The 19,053-nt window shown below is 37.6% G+C and overlaps 3 protein-coding genes across 3 annotated transcripts; 2 read left to right on the top strand and 1 right to left on the bottom strand.

The window, feature by feature from the left end:
- The first annotated feature begins 757 nt into the window (after nucleotides 1–757).
- On the top strand, nucleotides 758–6,050 carry LOC113673972 (E3 ubiquitin-protein ligase MYLIP). The gene is made up of 4 exons (XM_027190451.2): nucleotides 758–973; nucleotides 1,095–1,285; nucleotides 1,452–1,841; nucleotides 3,869–6,050. Exons 1-4 carry the CDS (start codon nucleotides 887–889, stop codon nucleotides 4,473–4,475), a joined length of 1,275 nt encoding a protein of 424 aa, XP_027046252.2. The 5' UTR covers nucleotides 758–886; the 3' UTR covers nucleotides 4,476–6,050.
- Nucleotides 6,051–8,583: 2,533 nt separating this feature from the next.
- On the top strand, nucleotides 8,584–13,909 carry LOC113674037 (potassium voltage-gated channel subfamily A member 1). The gene is made up of 2 exons (XM_027190510.2): nucleotides 8,584–10,305; nucleotides 11,482–13,909. The coding sequence occupies exons 1-2, from the start codon at nucleotides 9,094–9,096 to the stop codon at nucleotides 11,695–11,697; spliced, it is 1,428 nt and encodes a 475-aa protein (XP_027046311.1). The 5' UTR covers nucleotides 8,584–9,093; the 3' UTR covers nucleotides 11,698–13,909.
- A 2,501-nt stretch (nucleotides 13,910–16,410) lies between these two features.
- LOC113673949 (histamine H2 receptor-like) lies at nucleotides 16,411–18,289 on the bottom strand. The gene has a single exon (XM_027190425.2). It carries the CDS (start codon nucleotides 18,287–18,289, stop codon nucleotides 17,246–17,248), a length of 1,044 nt encoding a protein of 347 aa, XP_027046226.2. The 3' UTR covers nucleotides 16,411–17,245.
- Nucleotides 18,290–19,053: the final 764 nt, after the last annotated feature.

The following is a 19,053-nucleotide window of genomic DNA, read 5'->3' as shown; positions in this document are numbered from 1 at the left end:
GGGTTTTCCACGGACCTTTCACTCAAAGTCCAGACTTTATTTTATACGTAAAAAACCTTTTTTATCCTGTCCATGAGAATCGCCGGTGAAGCTCAGGTGTATCTGTTACCTTACTTGTAAAAAGATGTTGTTAGTAGAACAGCTCATTCGGAGAAGAAAAAAAAATTTATCCTGGCTGCGGCCCCTCTATCTTTTCAAAAAAAAAAGGTTCTGCAAACAAATCGAGCTGTTGCGTCTGAAAATTTTCGAATCCTCTTTGCATCGTTCTCGCACAGGAATCTACAGAAAAATTATTCTACCTTGGAAGCTTAAAATATGTGTCAATAATAATGGAAATGAATGATTTTTAGTTTTACTTCTTATTGGTAATGTTTTTTTCCACCGATTTGAATTTGTTCGCAGATTTTTGAAATTCACATCCGGTTATTTTCTCGGTCAAGTAACAACGCAACACTGCCCTATTGATGACGTTTCGAGTGCGAACAATGAGCTGAAAAGCCAGCTGAAAAGCAAGACAAGCGATCTAGATAAGACAATCGGGAGAAAGTGAAATATCATGAGGGCAGCAAAAAAATTGCTTGTGCAATAAATTTTAAATTTAGACCTTGGAGTTCATAATTTTCTGCCAGAAGGGCAGGGAAACCCCAGATGGTTTCCTGTATTGCGCTGATTGGTTGAAGATTTAAACATACTAATCTGATTGGTTCACTCTTTGCCCTCCACGTGAACAGGGAATGACCTTTTGGTTCGAAGTCCATTTCAAACGAAGTTCGTCAAAAAATTTTTGTGCAGAACAACAAGACCTCCGCGGAAGAACACAGCGCAGTCACTTGTGTATCTTATTTCTATGGAAAGGTAGCGGGAAATATCAAAACTTCGACACAGAATGCTCTGTTACGTGTCCCTGCCTGACTTTGTCCTTAAAGAGTTCAAAATTCGAGATAAAGCGAGAGGACAAGACCTTTTAGAAGAGGTTCGTTGTTTTGTTCTTCTCTGGGCTCAAAGTCCAGCAATTTGCTTTCAAAGTATATTTTCTGATGTAACTTTTTTCCTTCGCGTTAACTCGTCATGATTCCCTTACTTCCCTTCCTTAGGTGTGCAAAAGACTTGGGATAATTGAACTAGACTATTTTGGATTACAGTTCACAGGCCCAAAGGGCGAAACACTTTGGCTTAACACCAGAAATAGAATTCGACGTCAAATCTCTGGTACACCACCGTATCGCCTACAGTTCCGTGTAAAATTTTTCGTCCAACCACAATACCTACTTCAAGATTCCACCAGGTACAATCTAAAAATGGTTTACGAGTTTGTAAATCGTGGCAATGGTCTTAATCATGATTCTCTTTATTATTTTCCTTTGGCGCTATCTTCAACAGTAGTTTACTTGTCATGTTGAGTTGAACGGTGTCAGCTGTACACTCAAATGTTACCATTTTTTTCTTTAAAGGCATCAGTATTTTCTCCATTTGAAAAACGATTTGGAAGAAGGGAAAATTATCCCAGATCAGGAAAAAGCGGCAGCGGTGTATGCGTTGATCGCACAAGCAACCATTGGGGACCATGGCGATTCCTACTCTCCGTGTGATTATTGTCAGGCATCAGAAATTGAATCACAGTGGAGCTCAGAGTTTCGTAGCAGTGTTTCAGAGGAACATGCTAAGCTCAAAGGTGTTCGATCGGCGGCAGCGAAGCAATTTTTCATCAAAGAACTGTCTCTGATGGAAAATTATGGAATAGAGTATCATCTTGCAAAGAACGAATCAGGAAATACCCTTCACATCGGTGTTGGAAGCGAGGAGATAAAAATCTTTGATGCCGACTTCAACTTTGTTGAAAGGTAGGTGTTAAGGCTTATTAACTTTTATCATGAACATTCTGGAGTAAAAAGGACCTCTCAGGCTTACGATGGGATCTTTGGAAACAAACAACAGCTCTAGTGAATTTAAAGCTTTTATTTCATAGCCAATTAAACCCAACTTGTGCCATTAGAATCTATTTGTTGCTACACTGTATATTCGACCTATTTGTTAACAAAACGTTTACATGTTTTATCCCGTGGTTTCTATTCTAAATCAAGACATTTCCAATGTATAAAGTAAAATTTGAATTGTTCCTTGGGAATGGTTCGTCAAAAGGCCTGTTTACGCAGCATGTATGCACGAGAGACAAGAAATACCCTTAAGTCATTTCCTCATATCGAGTAAAGATCTAATTTCTTTCGGATATGTAATATGTAAACCACAACACGTCTTCATTTGTTTAATATTTTGAGTTTTGTACCTCGATAATCAGTCCCTGCCACTCGTGAAATGATTCTTACTCGAAAGCAATATGTCTGCCTCAACCTCGACCGTCCATACACCTAAGGTCTCTCTGATTTGTAGAAGAACTGCGAACACTTTTTCAATATGATACGACTAAGTTTTCAGGAACAAACCCTATCTATAAGCTACTAATGTGCTATTTCGTGAGTCCTTTAAGGTGAAAGTTCATTCTTATAACAAAGTGCATGATGTTTATTGATTAAGTTCACGCGTGTTGCTTCGAGGCTTGGGAATTTTTGATCATGAACACCCAGCAAAAATGAACCACTTGTACAATAAAAAATATTTTAGGACAAAAAAGCCACTTTATTCTTACTCCATTCGCCTAAATTGCTCTCTACTGTACGAAAAAGTGTTTTGATCCGCAGAAGAAATTGCAATATTTCATTATAGCGTCCGACGTGACCAGTTTGTTTATTTAGTATCCAACCAAATGTCATCACATTTAAAATGAGGGCTTTAGCTAACTTTTTTGTTGTTGTCATAACCTTGTTCTAACAGCATCCTTTTCTTTGTATGTCCTACAAAGTACATGTAGAAGACATTTATTAGGGCATTAAGATCTATATTTAGGAAAAATGGAGTAAGATTTGCATGCGTAAAATTCAACTGTGACCTTTCAATAAGTGTTACCTTCATTACTATGAGGCAAAGCATCCCACAATTGCACTAGCTAAGTATTCCTAATTTCCAAGTTTTCATTTAGTTTAAAAGCCTAAGGGAGAATTATCAAAAGTAGATTGTGATGAAAGTGATATTAAAAAATTTACATAATTTTCATGGCTGCAAGCCAAATTGTAAATTTACATGGACAAAAGGGAATATTCTTCTGCCAGTTTTTTGCAAGGGGTTTCCTTGTGTTGCCTCTTTCAGAATGATGGATACTGGCAAACGTAAATATGCACTAAGCACAGCAAAACCTCAACATTGACTGTGACAGGATTTCTTTATTTTTGCCTTCTGAACCTCAAGAAGAGAATAACTCTTGGAAAAAGCAGATGATGCATTAAATAAAAAGCTGTTGATTAAAACATTACTTTTTTGTGCTCAATCTGATTACCATGAATTGTGCTTGTATGGGAAGCTGTATTTTCCCCTTGTGAGATGGAAAGAATCATTGAAATACTGTGAAAGAGCTCTGTTAACCACTTAACAAATGAGTAGTGACACTTATCTTGATTTTACAATGTCAATCTTGATTTGAATCCATTTGATTTCTGCTTTGGTTACTTTGCTTTAGCCCTTCAACTTCCAAGATCCGATTGCTTATTCTCCCCTCTAGCTGCTACACATTTTCTTATAAATTAATTAGGAGAATTTTTTGTTTGATAAAGACAACAACTTCTACCTGATATCTTAAAGTATTGTTAAAACTGTTAGCTGGATAATGTCTTGATATAGTAGAGAGGAGTTAATTTTTTATCACTTTTGGGAACTAAAGAGTTAAGTATCATATTAAATAGGTGTAAAATTTTGTAATGATGTTCCATCTTATTTACATGTTAAATCAGTTATTAAGTTTTCAAAATTTTACTTTCAGATTTTTGTACAATGGCCTGAAGATGGCAACTCATGTTAAGAACAATCTTCACCTGAAAATTATAGCTGATGATGGTGAATCTTTGTTTACATTTCGACTCACCAGTCAGGAAGCTGCCTGTGCTTTGTACAGATCTATTACAGAGTATCATGCATTTTACCGTTGTGAAACTGTTCGTAATGCAGTCACTGATCAATTCACACGAGACTTGAAAGAAACCCTGATCTCTTTCTTTGGAGACGAGGAATCAGAGAAAAAGTACATCTTTGATGTACAAAGGACTTCTAAGGAAGTGTATGATCATTGTCGGAGAGTTTTGTACAAGCGAGGATGTGATCCAATTCAAAATCCCCCTGCAAAGCGTCAAGTTGAATTCAGACCTCAGACTGGTGATGCAAAAGTTGCTCAACTTCAAGAACAGTTGACCAAGATGGAGGACTCACTGAAGTGTAAGATCTGCATGGATGCACAGATTGACACTGTGTTTTGTCCATGTGGACACATGGTTTCCTGCAATGTCTGTGCAGCAAATATAGAACTATGTCCCATTTGCAGAGCCCAGATCCAGAATGCTCAGCATGTGTTCTTTCCAGTCACAGTGAGCTGAAAGTGAGGAGAGGACACCTGAACAGAGTGTTGATATTATTTGACACTTTCTGTCATTTCCAAGAACCTAGAACCTACCTCAACATGACACAAAGGAACAACAATTTGTCTAAGAAGACCCTGGTAAAGGAAGAGCACCTTTAACTGGCATTAGTGGATTTCAGAGCAGTCTTTCTAGCCACTAGTGTAGTGTGTCAGAGTATAAGAACATTTGGATTGGTTTGTGAAGATTAGGGTGAAGAGAGTAATTATGAACAAAAGCAGGAGTATGTAAAATACTTTCAAGCATTTTGGTTTCAACGGACAGCCTCCAAGGCAGAAGTATTTTTGAAAGAGAGAATAATTTTTAAGGCTTTTAATAACATGATTTGAAGGAAAGTTGAAAAGATGTATCTATAAGTTGAATTTATAAGTCTCAGAGACTTCTTATCACAAGAAAACAACCAGGGGTCTCAAACTAAAAGTTTGTTATTAATAAGTTCTAAGTATTTCACTGTTATGAATAGAATCACCATAGTTACTATACCAGCCTATTTCAAAGTTTTAGAACCTCTCAGGGAAAAGTGACAAAATGCATGTGTTTGTAGATTATGAGCAACATGAACAAGTTTTTTATCTGTTAGAGTGAGCTGGTTGTGAGTTTCATTGGTTTGAGCTGTGTTACTTTTCCTTTGTTTAGTTTGAGGCTGTGAAGTGTGAACATTTCTTGCGTTAACCTGAATCCAAGTACCTAGCTCAGCATAAGTGTATCTTGATCTGTACAGATAGGATTGTATATAATATGTACACACTTATTGGACTAAGGTGCATGTATTAATCAGGTTTGGCTTTTTGTGATTGTGGCTAACACACACTATATAGAAAATGAATTGCTAATGAAATATTTGAGAGAGTAATAATTAAGTACAATTCTTGAATATCATTTCATTGCATGGTAATATCACAGTTGCAGTAACATGACACTTATTGTTAATGTTCTTAGCTTTTTAGTCTTAAAAGCATTTGTGCTTCCTGAAGTTTTATTGAGTTGTGGCAAACTTCACCTGTTGCCTATCATCTTCTATAACTCATCTTTCATTTGTTTTCAATCATAAGCAGCAAACCCTATAAACAGTCAAAGGTAATTCGCTCATCACTGATTTTGCAACATGGTACAACAAAATATCTCATCATTTGTTATCCAGCACCTTGGGTGCATCATGTTATATTTAAGTTTCTCATTAAGTGCCTATGTTAGGTCTGAAATGTGGTGCAGGTTCAGCACAGTTCAGCAGATTTTACTTAATGTATGCTAGAGTACTTCAAATGCAACAAATCATTCTTAGATTCCATGTCCTTGTAAGGCTTTTTTCTTGAAAATCTGATATCGCAATTTTTTATAGACTCTTCAGACTTTCAAAAAATGAGGATTTTTTTTAGGTCTGTATTTCCCTTTTTGTAGCGCATGGATATTTTGAGATCTTGTTTTTGTTGTCAAAAAAATACTGCTGGAACTAAAAATGATACTTTTATCTTAAAATAGAAGTTGTAAATAACTTGATTATTACAATAAAGTAATTAATAGTTATACATGTAATGCTCCCTATGTGTCAGTTCTATTTGCTATCATTACATTAGTTTAACTATTTCACTCCCAAGAACTTCTTAATAATTCTCCTTGCCGTCTGCAATTCAATTCTTATGATGTTAGTTTGGGGAATTTGATACTGGGTCAACTGACAATCCCCTAGTGAAACTTTTTCTTTATTCCCATCACTTGACTGCTGGATATTTTTGCGGAAATATATATATATCGGACGTCTTTACTAAGAAACTTACATAGTGGATACGTCAGTCTGCGGGTGGAGTGCGTTCTCACTATTTAAGTACGAAAGGGGCAAATTCTAAGGCTACAGAATTAAATCTGTGTTTTGGGGACAAAATCCAAAAACAGTATTTTCAGGGGCTTGATAATTAGTATAGGTAATAATATGATTTCGAGTGCAATTTGGCGTCAATAAGCACTAGTAATTCTTCAAGATAATTTGTAATTTGCGCTCGTGTCTCAACTTTGTACACATGTCACATGAAGAATGAACTCGTTTTCAGCCGATCAGAAGTGCGTAAATTTTTTCATGTACATTTCTATGAGCAAAATACATTTTGCATTCACAATATTGGTGGCATTTTTGAAGAAAGATTTTGGTCAAGTGTAGTTGAGGAAACGACAAAACGCGGCCTTGTAAAACTATCTGAGTCCCTATCTGAGTGTACTTTAGGTGTGGTTCTGGCCAAGCCCCCCTTGGTTGCGCAGAGTTTTTGACATAATGCGCAGAATTTTTGGCATAATTTTTGAACTCTTGTTTGTTTATTTGCTTGATTTTGAATCAGATCGTAGGATTGATTCTTAGACATTCAAGTCCATGGTTCATATCACCTCATTTGTTATGATAAGCAGAGGAAGAGGAAAGGGGAAAACCGAAGGGAAGGGTTCACTCTTTTAGCTCCGTTGCCTTTATTACAGCAGAATGAGTTCAAATCGTTGTTCAAATCTACACTCTTACACGCATGCGTAACTGAGCTGTGGCTCTCCGAGAGGGTGGGGGGAGGTGGGCGGGGAGAGGAGAAAAGTAAAGTTCACTCCCCCACCCCCACCCCACCCTCTCGGAGAGCCACAGCTCAGTAACGCATGCGTGTAAGAGTGCAGATTTGAACAACGATTTGAACTCATTCTGCTGTAATAAAGGCAACGGAGCTAAAGAAATGGAGCAAAAATTAAAATCCCTGTAGGTACTGTTGACATGGTATGACTGAAATAACTAAGACGATGACAGAGTAATTGAATGAAATAGGAGATTGACAAATGTATCACGGATGGGCAGCTGTGTAAATGGACATATAGATGACATATAAGATGGGGGAAAGTAGAAAGTTGGAGCCGAAATGGCCTAGAAAATACTTTGTTGATTCTGCTACAAAGGAGCTTATCATCATTAGTTGTCAAGGAAATGAGAATGTTTTATTAAGGTTATACATCAGCGAACCCGAGGCATACAAAAACTAAGCCTGAAAATGAATCAAGTTATTTAATTTTCAGCTCAAGAACGAATTGAAATCTCGGGCTGTTAGTCATCAAGTAGTGAATAATTTTCGTGCCTACTGAAAAAAAAGAAAACTCCCCCACTGTTTATCACTTGTGATTTACTGATCTCTCCGGTTTTGGAGTAATTCTTTGTTATGTTTATAAACCGTTTGGCAGGACAAAATTAAACCATTGAAAAATAATAAGCTTTCTTATCTTGTGAATTTATCATGGCTTTCAAGATTAACATCGAGATCTCGGTGAAATAACAACAATGCTTTTTTTTCTCTCGACTGCGGACGAAAAAAAAAAACAGCTCATCGTTGTTTGTTTATGGTCGCCTCATTTTCCAACAAGCTTCAGAGAAAAAACGAAGAATCACATCCAAATAAATCGATTTCTTAAACAAGCTTGATTTCCACAATCAGCACATTGCGTTTACCGCACAACTACCAATTTGTCTTTTCACTTAGTCCATAGTTCATAGACCTTTTTTTATCAGATAACAAACTGATTCAGATCAAATATTTATATATAAAAATGGCAGAATATATCACTCTAGGCCTAACTTTTAGTTTGGAATGTCAACAATGACAGCTTCGAATTTATAACGGGGACGAGAGAAACAACACAAACGTGGTATTTTCTTATTGATAAAAAAAAAACGGAAAACAGAGTGACTCAACCCGGAACCATATTCAATACTACAGCTTTTCTTTTATTTCAAGTTATTTCATTTTATTTTCCTATTTTTCTATTCTTTTTTTCAGCAAAACGATCATCAAATTGCTGCTATCTATAAAAAACAAAGATGTAAAAGAGAACCTTTCTCGTACTACATGGATCCTAATGGTTTCCAAAAATAGTCTTTTTGATCGCTAATACGTGAATTATGTCTGTTTTTAAAAAAAATTCATTTTCCAACAAAACCAATGCCAAAATCGATTGCTGAAACTTCATTTTCCTGACAGCAAAATCAAAATATCCGGTACTGGGGAAAGAAAAACACATCAACTACACACGTACACAAATTTTTAATAAATCGTTCAATTCCCGTCCCTTGAAGCTTGTGAAGGAGTCTGATGCTTTAACGCGCTGAAAATGAAAAGCATACGGTGTTTGTGCGATCCCAAAAATCTTCATATTAGACAGGTGTACCAACAAGTTACGTTAAAAGACAATCGATCACGTGATCACGCATCTGATGTTGGCATATAAGCTCCCGCGTTCGCTTACTAAGGCATTATGTTGCTCATGTCCTGAACGACAAATGGGCGCCTATTTCTGAACAAATAATTTTCTTTTTACGGCGGGCTACCCATTCAGCGAACATTCAACATATTTTGGGGATTTGTCTAATTACACCGTTGGAAGCAGGCCGATCATTTATGGAAAATCATTACTGTTTCCATCTGTGTGGCGCGCTTAGCGAAACAGAAATTAGCGGTCAAGAAGTCACCTTTGAATCAAATCTTTCCTATACCGTGATCACAATCAACGGCTAAAACTACATAGCCATAAAAAATATAAAACAGCCCGAAATTAAACCAAAAGGAAAATGGAGGCCGTTCTGATTTCGGGCGCCCAAGGATTAAACAGCGAAGGACTTGAAGGAGTGGACAGTGGCCGGCGATATCGCCATCACTCGGTCGACGGGCGCCCAAATCCGCCTTCAACATCGAGAGGAAGATTTTCTCCAGAAGGACGTCCATCCCTGCGCGGGCGATTTAACAGCGACCTCGGTACAGGCGCCTTCGAACAAGCCGCGAAATATTTACGTCCGGATAAAATATCCGTCTATCCTCTTTTCGGAGGATCGACGAAAAGAGGAGGAGTTAGAGTTAAAATTAACGTGAGTGGAATGATTTTTGAAACCCTCGAGTCAACGCTTTCCCGCTTTCCAGATTCGCTATTGGGGTCACCGATGAAGCGCGAAAAATATTACGACTCAAAGAAGAGAGAATTTTTCTTCGACAGAAATCGAGTTGCATTTGATGCTATTTTGTATTTCTATCAATCACGCGGAAAACTATTGAGACCCGTCGAGATTGACCGCAAAACTTTTTGCGAGGAAATTCAGTTTTTCGAATTGGGAGAAGACGTTATCGAACGTTTCAAAGAAATGGAAATGAACGTGGTAGACCAAGACATTGGTCCTCTACCGGAAAACCCGATTCAAAGGAAGATATGGCAAGTAATGGAGCTACCACATTCATCTCTTCCAGCCCAGATTGTCGCCATTTGGTCAGTAGTTGTGATTTTAGTGTCAATAGTTATATTTTGCATCGAAACACTGCCTCAATTTAGGGAAAGTCGTAACGATAAGAACTCGGCGCTGTATGGCTTGGAAATTTTCTGCGTTGCTTGGTTTACCTTTGAGTATGTTGTTCGCTTGCTCGCGGCACCTCAAAAACTGCGTTTTTTACGCTCGTTTCTGAACATCATTGACCTAGTTGCTATTTTACCCTATTACATTATACTCGGTTTATCTGTGAGTGGTGGCGATGAATCCGGTAATACTTCGTACGTAGCCTTTTTCCGCATACTTCGACTAGTGCGAGTTTTCAGAATCTTCAAATTATCCAGACACTATCGCGGTTTGAAGATCCTTGGCATGACGCTGAGAGCGAGTCTCCGAGAGCTTCTTTTGTTGTCCTTCTTCCTACTCATGGGTGTTATAATATTTTCCAGTGGAGTTTACTACGCGGAGAGTGCTAATTTTGGAAGCATCCCCGAAGCATTTTGGTGGTCTGTAGTTACTATGACAACGGTAAGTCTCTGTTCATTTACATTTGTCAATTGCATTTCCTCATATAATTGGAGGATAAGATAGGTCTTTGAAGGCCAGCATTAATGAAATTTCAAAACACTCATAAATGACACCCAATCATGACAACACTTACAATCATCAAGTGTTTTTGTTTTTTTCTTTCCTCTTTTTTTATTCTGGTTCATAATCTTTAAATTATCGAAGAAACATGAATCAGTCACAGTTTCAAATTGAAAGAGCTTAGTACAAATCTAATCTGTTCGTTTCATGAAAAAACACGATATTTGCATATTCACACTCAAGTTTGCATGTAAATCTCAAAGTCTGATATAAATTGCAAAGGAAATACCGAAAAACATGAAGTTTACCCACGATTCCTTACAAAAAAGAAAATATCTGCCCGAGAACAAAATACTTCACAAAAAATTGTCATTCATTATTAATGCTGAGCATAACTACCATTTTATTGATTGGTTTTTGTATTGCTCATTAAACATCTCTAATATCAGTTTGACGACATTTGGTATTTCATTCGCAGAGGTGACGAGAATGTTTATTACATTTTCCAGCTAGTGAAGCGCGTAAAAGAAATTCTAATCATATTTATTATATTTTAGTCTGTACATGACCAGATGGCGAGCGAAAATAAACAACTCCGCGGGATGACATTGAAAATTTTGAAAAAAATCAAGAGTCGGCTTTGACCAAATTATTTTTACAGAGCACATCGAGATAAAATTCTAAACTTCTCGTAAAAGAAAATTTTCAAATAATCAGACTTGCTGTGATTGCTATCACTTCGATATTTAAAGAACCGTACAATCTCGGAAAAGAAGTTGATTGGCGATAATTTTCAGTCGTTGCTCTGAATGCACTCGACTTTCTCTTTCGCTATACCGAGCGAAAAAGGCTGAAATGAAAAATTTTCATTCAAAATGGTGCTAATAAAAGCAACATTAATTATTTAAAGGCGGTAGTGTTGCAGAAAATTTCATTCGCGATGCACGGAAGCGTATTCATTTGTGAAAACCAAGCTCGAGGTCATAAAAAATTAGAGATAGATCTGACTTTGTATGAGCAAGTGTATAATCTGCAGCGAGAAGGAAGAATTATCGATCGCCTTACCGTTTCAAAAGCGACCGGAAGATTAAAATATTGTTATTGTATGCTCTTTAGGTTGGATATGGAGATAAAACCCCCACTACCGCATGGGGAAAGGTGATTGGCTCCATGTGCGCAGTCGCAGGAGTACTCACACTAGCTCTGCCTGTTCCAGTGATTGTATCAAACTTCAGTTATTTCTACAATCTGGATAAAGAGAAGAGAGCGGAGACTAGCGACTATGAATCTGTTCCTAACACTTCTCAAGAGCGAATGTCTGAATCGCCGTAGGATAGGATCGCCTGGTGTGTTTTCTGCGGATTCACCTGAATTTATTCCCGTCGAATTTGAAAGAACAGCGGTGTCAACATGCGTAATAAACGAAGGGTTGACATGAACAAACTTGACAATCGACTCCGCAAATATTTTTTTCCTCAAAGAATCATCCGCTGATCTTTCATCTCACGATTTTTAAAAGAGTTAAAGCCTTGTACACGTTTGGGTTTCACATGGTGAAGCGCTGGCCATGGTGCAAGCGTACCTTTTAATTTGAGACTCCAAATTGTCTTTGTGGTTTTTTCGATAACGTATGTTAATTGTAGTGAGGCAAAGTAAATCCACTTTTCACGAAATAACCAGAAAAGAAGCTTGATGGGAGCGTCACCAGTAGTTCCTTCCTTTCCTGTATTTTATCTGATATCAAGGCTTCTTTTCCGTACAGAGCTGGCAAACAAAGCGAAGATAATCGGTTTATACCACTGGGATATTCCACGATACCTATCAGTTTTGAAATGTTTTCCATGATTTTCCGAGAGATAGCGAACCGCTCTTCATTGAGCAAATGCAGTCACTAAACCATGTCTTTTCATTTATTCAAATCATGTATAAATTTCTCTGATCACGGAAGACTTTGAATGTACTAAAGAAAAAAAAAATTGACTTTTCAAAACAGTAAAGCAAAACAGTATCAATACAACCAATTTCAAATCTCTTGCAAAACTGAGATGTGTAAATTACCATTATCGTTTTAATTTTTCCGGATATGTTGCGCATGAAATAGATAAATTTTGTGCAGTTTCTATAAGTAGAAACAAATTGGTGAAATCGACGAAATCGAACGACTTTCAATCGTTCGATTTCGACCAAGCGAGGTAAACAGTGCGGTATCCAGTCTTAATCTATTTTCTTGAACAGGTGTCGATTTAGTCCCACAGATTGTATCTCATTGGATGGATGATCAGTTCACTTTTTTTCATTCACCATTATTATCTTTTTTTTCTTTGAGTGAAACACATTGACTTAAGTAAATATTCATAGACAGGGCGAGCTCGGAGCTTTTGATCGAACGTTCTCTAAAATGAATAATTAAAAGTCATTTGCCGAGCTTTTAAAAATTTCTCAATTATAGAAACTGAATGTTTTCCACTTAATTTCATTTTATACTTATTTTCTAACGCGAGCCAAAATGTCCTAATTTGTGAATGTAAGCGAATAATTGAGTAGCGTTTTTCGCAATTCTTAAGTGTGAAACTGACAAGCTCGGCTTGAAGCAAAGTCAATTAGTTCTTAATATTATGTAGCATTTTACACCACATGTAAATCAAACGCAAAAGTTTTATTTATTTTTTAAACCAGTTTTGGCCTACTGGGTGCTGGTAAACACAGGAGCTTTGAGGAAATCTCCTGGTCAGCTCTGATACTTCATGAATAAGAAATAAGTGCTTAAGCTTGTGATGGTGTTTTGACTAGAAACGAAATATTGTAGAATATTGTAGATCTCGAGAGCGCTTGAGGGTTCTGAAGATAGCAATACAGAAATCCGGCGACAACAGCTGGGACTCTATTAGTCCTATTACAAAGCTCAACGGTCTTTTAAATACATTTATACATTCTCAGCAGTTTTCAAGAAATATTAATCGCACCACTTATCAATTTTGTTGTAAATTGAGTACATATGTCTAAAATGTTACAATTAACGTGTGAAGTGCGAACGGCTTTCCTTAACTTAAATCACCAATTTTATATGAGGCACTAACAAAATTTAAAATTGACAGTCCCCTAAGGACTATGGATTTCGTGCGAATCCTACACAGCGCATTTCTAGTTACGCCGGGCGCGTTTCTTCATGAGCTACGCCAACGGCCAAATTGATGCGTTTTTTATCATTCCTCATGGCCGTGTTGCAATTACAACTGAGATCAAATCCGTCGCATTTCGATTTTGAAAAACCAATGAAGAATATACGTGGTACATTCATACCTCAATCAGCAACATTCAGAAGGAAAGTTGAATTTGATGCGTTGAGAATAAAGATTTATGCTAATGTTCATTCGTTAGCTTTTATATCTGCAATTAGCCTCTTTACGTGTGTACAAGTATTTTCGCTGATACTCATTCTGAGAATTTTCCATTAAAATACAGTTCAAAATCTAACTTGTAGATTTAGCACAAAATATTTTCACTGTACAAAAAGAGGATGATTAAATAAATGATCTTATGTATATCCTTCTTGCTGATGTAAGTTAACAGAATCAGTTCGCAATCCAGTTTAGTCCTAGGGGATTTATAATTTTTCCGCTGGCAAGTTTCGGGTACCCGAAAGTCAGGGTGTCCCGGAGCTGTAAAAACAAGGGCGTCCCAACTTACCTGCTGTTTCCCCGCTCTATGCCTCAAAGAACACACAAAAACTACTAGCTATACAGGCTTCATAAAGTTCAACCAAACGTCTTTTTTTTTGCAAAAGAGAGGAGAAGCTTTAGGGGTAAGGAGTAGACTCAGAGACTCACAATCCTAACGCTTGTCTTTTATTCCTTTCCCTGGTCTCATCCGAATTCACTAATCGAACGACAACCAGCTATTTCAACCCAACAGAAGTACTAAAGGGGTGACAGTTTAGTGGAGGGTCAATCAGGTTGTAGAATTTTCACATTCCATTCTGTCCGCCATTGCTGAAACCGAGTGGAGATGTGGTTACGAGTCAAATGTCACGTGACATGATAAGTTGACAATAACAGCACTTTTGTTTCGTGACAATAAGACTTGACAATGGTAATGGGATGTAAAAATTCTGAAATCTGATTGGTAATTCCATAATACTGCATTCTGATAGGCTATCCACTATACTGCCACCCTTTACTAAAAGAAGTCAGTCTAAATCTTTTAAATTCCATACAGGACTCGCACGTAACCTCCCCTTACAATACCAATACATAGGCATTTCACTGAAAAGCACGTGGTAAGAATAGGAACTGATAGACAAGATTATCAGCAGTCTCATCCCAAGGTCTTTGTTCGTCTCACCCACTTAGGGTAGATTGTCTAGATGGCTGGATATAACATCAAATTCTCCCAAATGAATTGCAAAGAGACGTACAGCAGCTGGAAGCTTGGCTAGAAGAGAGAATTATTTATGATGTAGCTGACTCAAAGGGCGGGCCAGACGGGACACATCATTTGCCCCGACCGGCTGCCGGAACGGGCAGGATTGGCTCGGGATTTCCCTCTTTGATCCCGCTTAAATTAGAGAGTCGAAGTACAAGTAAACTGAAATAATCCTGGTAAGAGCTGCAGTTAACCCTCTACACTCTAACATCAGTATGCATTTTCCCCATACTGTTCGACATGTATTTGTTAAATGCTGACTAGGAGAATTTGTTTGACAAGGAACTGCCGGATCATTTCCTTTTTCCTCGTGACCTTCATGTTTGATTCAGGGGTGATATTGTAAGGATATATTAGATGCTTGTTTACGTTAGGAGTTAGAGAATTGAAGAAATTACATAAAAGAAGCCTGAAAAAAATTATGGCTTCGACGGAATGCGATTCCGCACCTCTCCACGGGGACGGTGGAATTAAATATATACGACAATTTCGTGACCCCTTTTTAATAGTTATTTGCGAAACACAGACATTCTGCCTGCAGTGCAAATCTACCACAAACTTATCAGGCTCAGCAACAAAAGCGCTAGGAGACAAAACTTATCAATTCATCAAAACAAGGGAAGACGTGAAGTAACAATCTGTTTTCATCAAATATTTATACACCGTTTAGTATATTTTAAAAATATTTATCATCACTTTTTTGCTTCTGCACTAAAATTTGAATAATTTTTTTGAGTTTCCAAATTTTTGATCATTCTCAGAGATGCATTTAAGACTATAAGATGAACACAACATTATAAAACGCCCGAATTTTTTCATCCTGACAGGGCAAACAGAGGTTCCATAATGCAGGTATCATTTTCGAAGAGCGTAAAAATATATACTTTTGGAGGATATTTTTATCTTCTCGTATACATGTCACGGAGGGTCGTGGGTTCAAATCCCATCTGGGGCTCGGATTTTTCCGAGTTCTCCAAAAATTTAATTTATCATTTATTTCTTATTTCAACTTTAATTTACTCACTTTGGAGGTTGGTTGGCTGCATCTTGATATGCCTTAATGTGACAGCGCGATGCTGTTAGTGAGTTCGTATCTTGTTATGCTTTAATGTGACAGCGCGATGCTGTTAGTGAGTTCGCACTAATTACTTGGCTGTGTAACCGCGTGATGCGGTTCCAGTCAAGACCCATAAAATTGACCCTTGCTTACCATAGAGTCTACATGTAGTTTCATTTAGATAATGCTGTATTCACTGATTTCATCTCATTTGATAAATGTTAAATTTCTAGAGGACCTAGGATCTTTTCCTTCAGTTTGCAACATCTGTTACCCACAATTTAGCTGTATTCATGCGTGAAGCTCGAGTTCAGTACAACTCTCCTGACACAAGAAGTAGAAAAAAAACAGGTAAACACAAGAAGTAGGGAAAAAAAACAATAACAGGTAAAATTTTCGCAGAACTGGATTTCAGTTACAGAGCGAGGTGTCTCTCTTAACTTATTCCATTGTGCGAGTTACAGAAATCAGCTTTAGGAAACACTCGTACCGAGGGGCGAGATCTTTCCCACGTACTTCCCCCGCAATGTTATTAATGAACCAAGCAGGTTAAAGAAAGTTACTCCTTGTCAAGACTCAAATCCAATATATAATTTCTTAAATACGTCAGCTTTAAGTGAAACACCCAAGCAAGCCTTATCGAAAGGTTAACGGATATATTTAAAGGCTTTAGACCACCCAGAGACCAGCATCATCGCAGGAGAATGAAGATGAGTCATAGCTGATTTCTGTTTCAAGTTTATCATTTGAAATCCGTACTAGTCTTCCTCCATCCTCAAACACCCATTTCCCCATGACTTATTTTTATCTTTCTCGTGTTTTTTTAACGTAACAAACTATCATTTATTGCTCTATTTTAAATGGACAGTAGTCATCTCCCTCTCCGAAAAAACAAAAAAAAACAAGTCAAAATGATGCTGTGTATTTGCCTCCACCTTTTTACACCCAATATCTTAATATCAGTTCTTAACAATGACTACTGATTCTTTATCAAAATGATACTTCTGAGAATTTGATGTTACATCACTCAATATCTACTCATCACTGATCTGCCAGAAATTCTTTGATATTTTGCGAAGAATTTCCCTTTTCATTAGCCACTCGTGGAAGAGAAGAGTCAGCGCTTTAGTTAAATAATTATATATTGCTTCAACATTTCTTCCCTCCACATTGTTCTTTTCCTTAAATTTTTACCTCAATTTTAGGAGACATCTCTGAGATTTTTACGAGACGATGTTGGAGGAATCGTAACACATTAACTTATTATTACACGAAATAGCGTGCCAACGAGGAGTTTAAAAATGACGTCATTTCCTGTGTTCACTTGACTTCCTCTCCCATCAAGCAGTGGATTTGACCTCATAGGAAAAACAAATAGACCCACTTTTACCGGAAATCTAATCATACAGTTGTTTGAAGAGTAAAAGTTTTCCGAGACGCTGGCGAATCGACTGCAAGAGACTGTTTCTGCATTGTGCGCGCTGTTCGACTCAGTTCATTAGAACGATTCTTTTGCTCGTGATAAAAGCTGCGGTGTGGAAAAAACAAATTGCGAAGTCCCTTTCTGAAAACCTTGTCCCTTATGGCATAAACATAGAAGTTCATACAGCTGTTAGAAACGGCGAGGTATAATCCAATGCGAACCAATCGCGGAGGGAGGTCAGATAACACCGCAAAAAGTTTCCAAACTGACACAAGAGTGTACACAGACCAGCAGAGACAAAACATTCCAATTATTATGAGGACAGTTTTTGTTGCTTTGTTTCTTCTCATGGATTGTTCTTTAGTCAAACCAGGAATCTGCATATTCTGCAACTGCTTCCGCGCAGCTTTGTAGATCATTGAATATGCAAGGATCATAATTAGAACAGGGACAAGAAAACAAACCAACCCCAAAGAAAGAGCGTACAATTTGTCCCCAAGTCCTTCTCCATTCCAATTTGGCTTGCAAGTTGCAGTACTTCTCTCATATACCAATTGACCCCAACCGAATATGGGCGCGATCGCCCAGAAAATAGAATGAAACCAAACCAACGCAATGGTGATAAATGTCCTGCGAGGAGTGACGATTTCTGTGTAACGCAAAGGTCTTGTAATAAAAAAATATTTGTCAACTGAAATTGCGCACAGATTCATCAACGACGCATTCAAAGAAGCGCTTACAATAACCGAGTGTGCGCGGCATAAAGGATTTCCAAACACCCAAGACTGTTTGATTACACTTGCCATCAATAGAGGGCAATAGATCATTCCGACGAGCAAATCCGCAACGCTCAGATTGCAAAGAAAGAAATAATTCGGTTCGTGAAGTTTCGATGTGCGCCATACAACAATTAAGGCGAGAAAATTGCCAATGATAATTCCAATGTTAACGACGCAGAGAAATGCGGCGCTGAATGCAACTTCAGTGGTAGGAACAAGTGAATCTTGTGAGTCGTTGACCATGATGGCAGCAAAAGCGGTGATGTTCCGTCCGTAACTTGATTCAACTGAGCGCTATGTAAAGTATTTCGGCGCGTTTGTTACTTGACGAGTAACAATCAGAGTTTATCGCCGCACATTCGATACACATTAGTGCTCTCCGAAGCGTATCCCAACCGGCCGGATAAAACACGTTATGACGACCATTCAGCTGGCTATTGTCACGTCGTTAATACGTTTATATTTTATAACTAAATAGTGAACGCAACACCCGTCACTTCTACGTGTGATGCTCTCAACTTCAATCAAATAGAAGCGAGTAAAAACACAATAGTCCTCAAAACGAACAATAAAAGCGCAAAATGATAACTCCCTGACAAAGTATGGACGATTTTTGTTCAAAATATCCTCGCCGTGTTTTTGAACAATTATGTTAAAAGACACGAATAGCTTTAATGTCGATCTTCTCCGAGCCACAATGGCATATTCCGTGTCACCGTCCCAAAAGAATTTATCGTCGCTACTAAATACAACTATCTTTTCTGGGAAAACAAAAGTGAAAATCACATCAGAATTTTCAACAAAACCAACGTAATGCAAAATTACTTACTCAAAGCAACGAGGGAAAAATTATTCAATCAAATTTTGATGGTATCTTTCATCCTATCGATTACATATTTTTTGAAGAGAAATTCTTAATAATGGCCCAGAAAGGGTGTTTAATAAAACATCTGGCACAAACTCTAGAGAACATGCAAAGAAATATTTACAATTCCCGTTTCGCTGAA

The sequence above is a fragment of the Pocillopora damicornis genome, chromosome 3 (assembly GCF_964200805.1).
Source record: "Pocillopora damicornis chromosome 3, jaPocDami1.2, whole genome shotgun sequence".
Taxonomy (NCBI): domain Eukaryota; kingdom Metazoa; phylum Cnidaria; class Anthozoa; order Scleractinia; family Pocilloporidae; genus Pocillopora; species Pocillopora damicornis.
The sequence above is the reverse complement of the archived record's forward strand: the minus strand, read 5'-3'. Positions and strand labels throughout refer to the sequence as shown.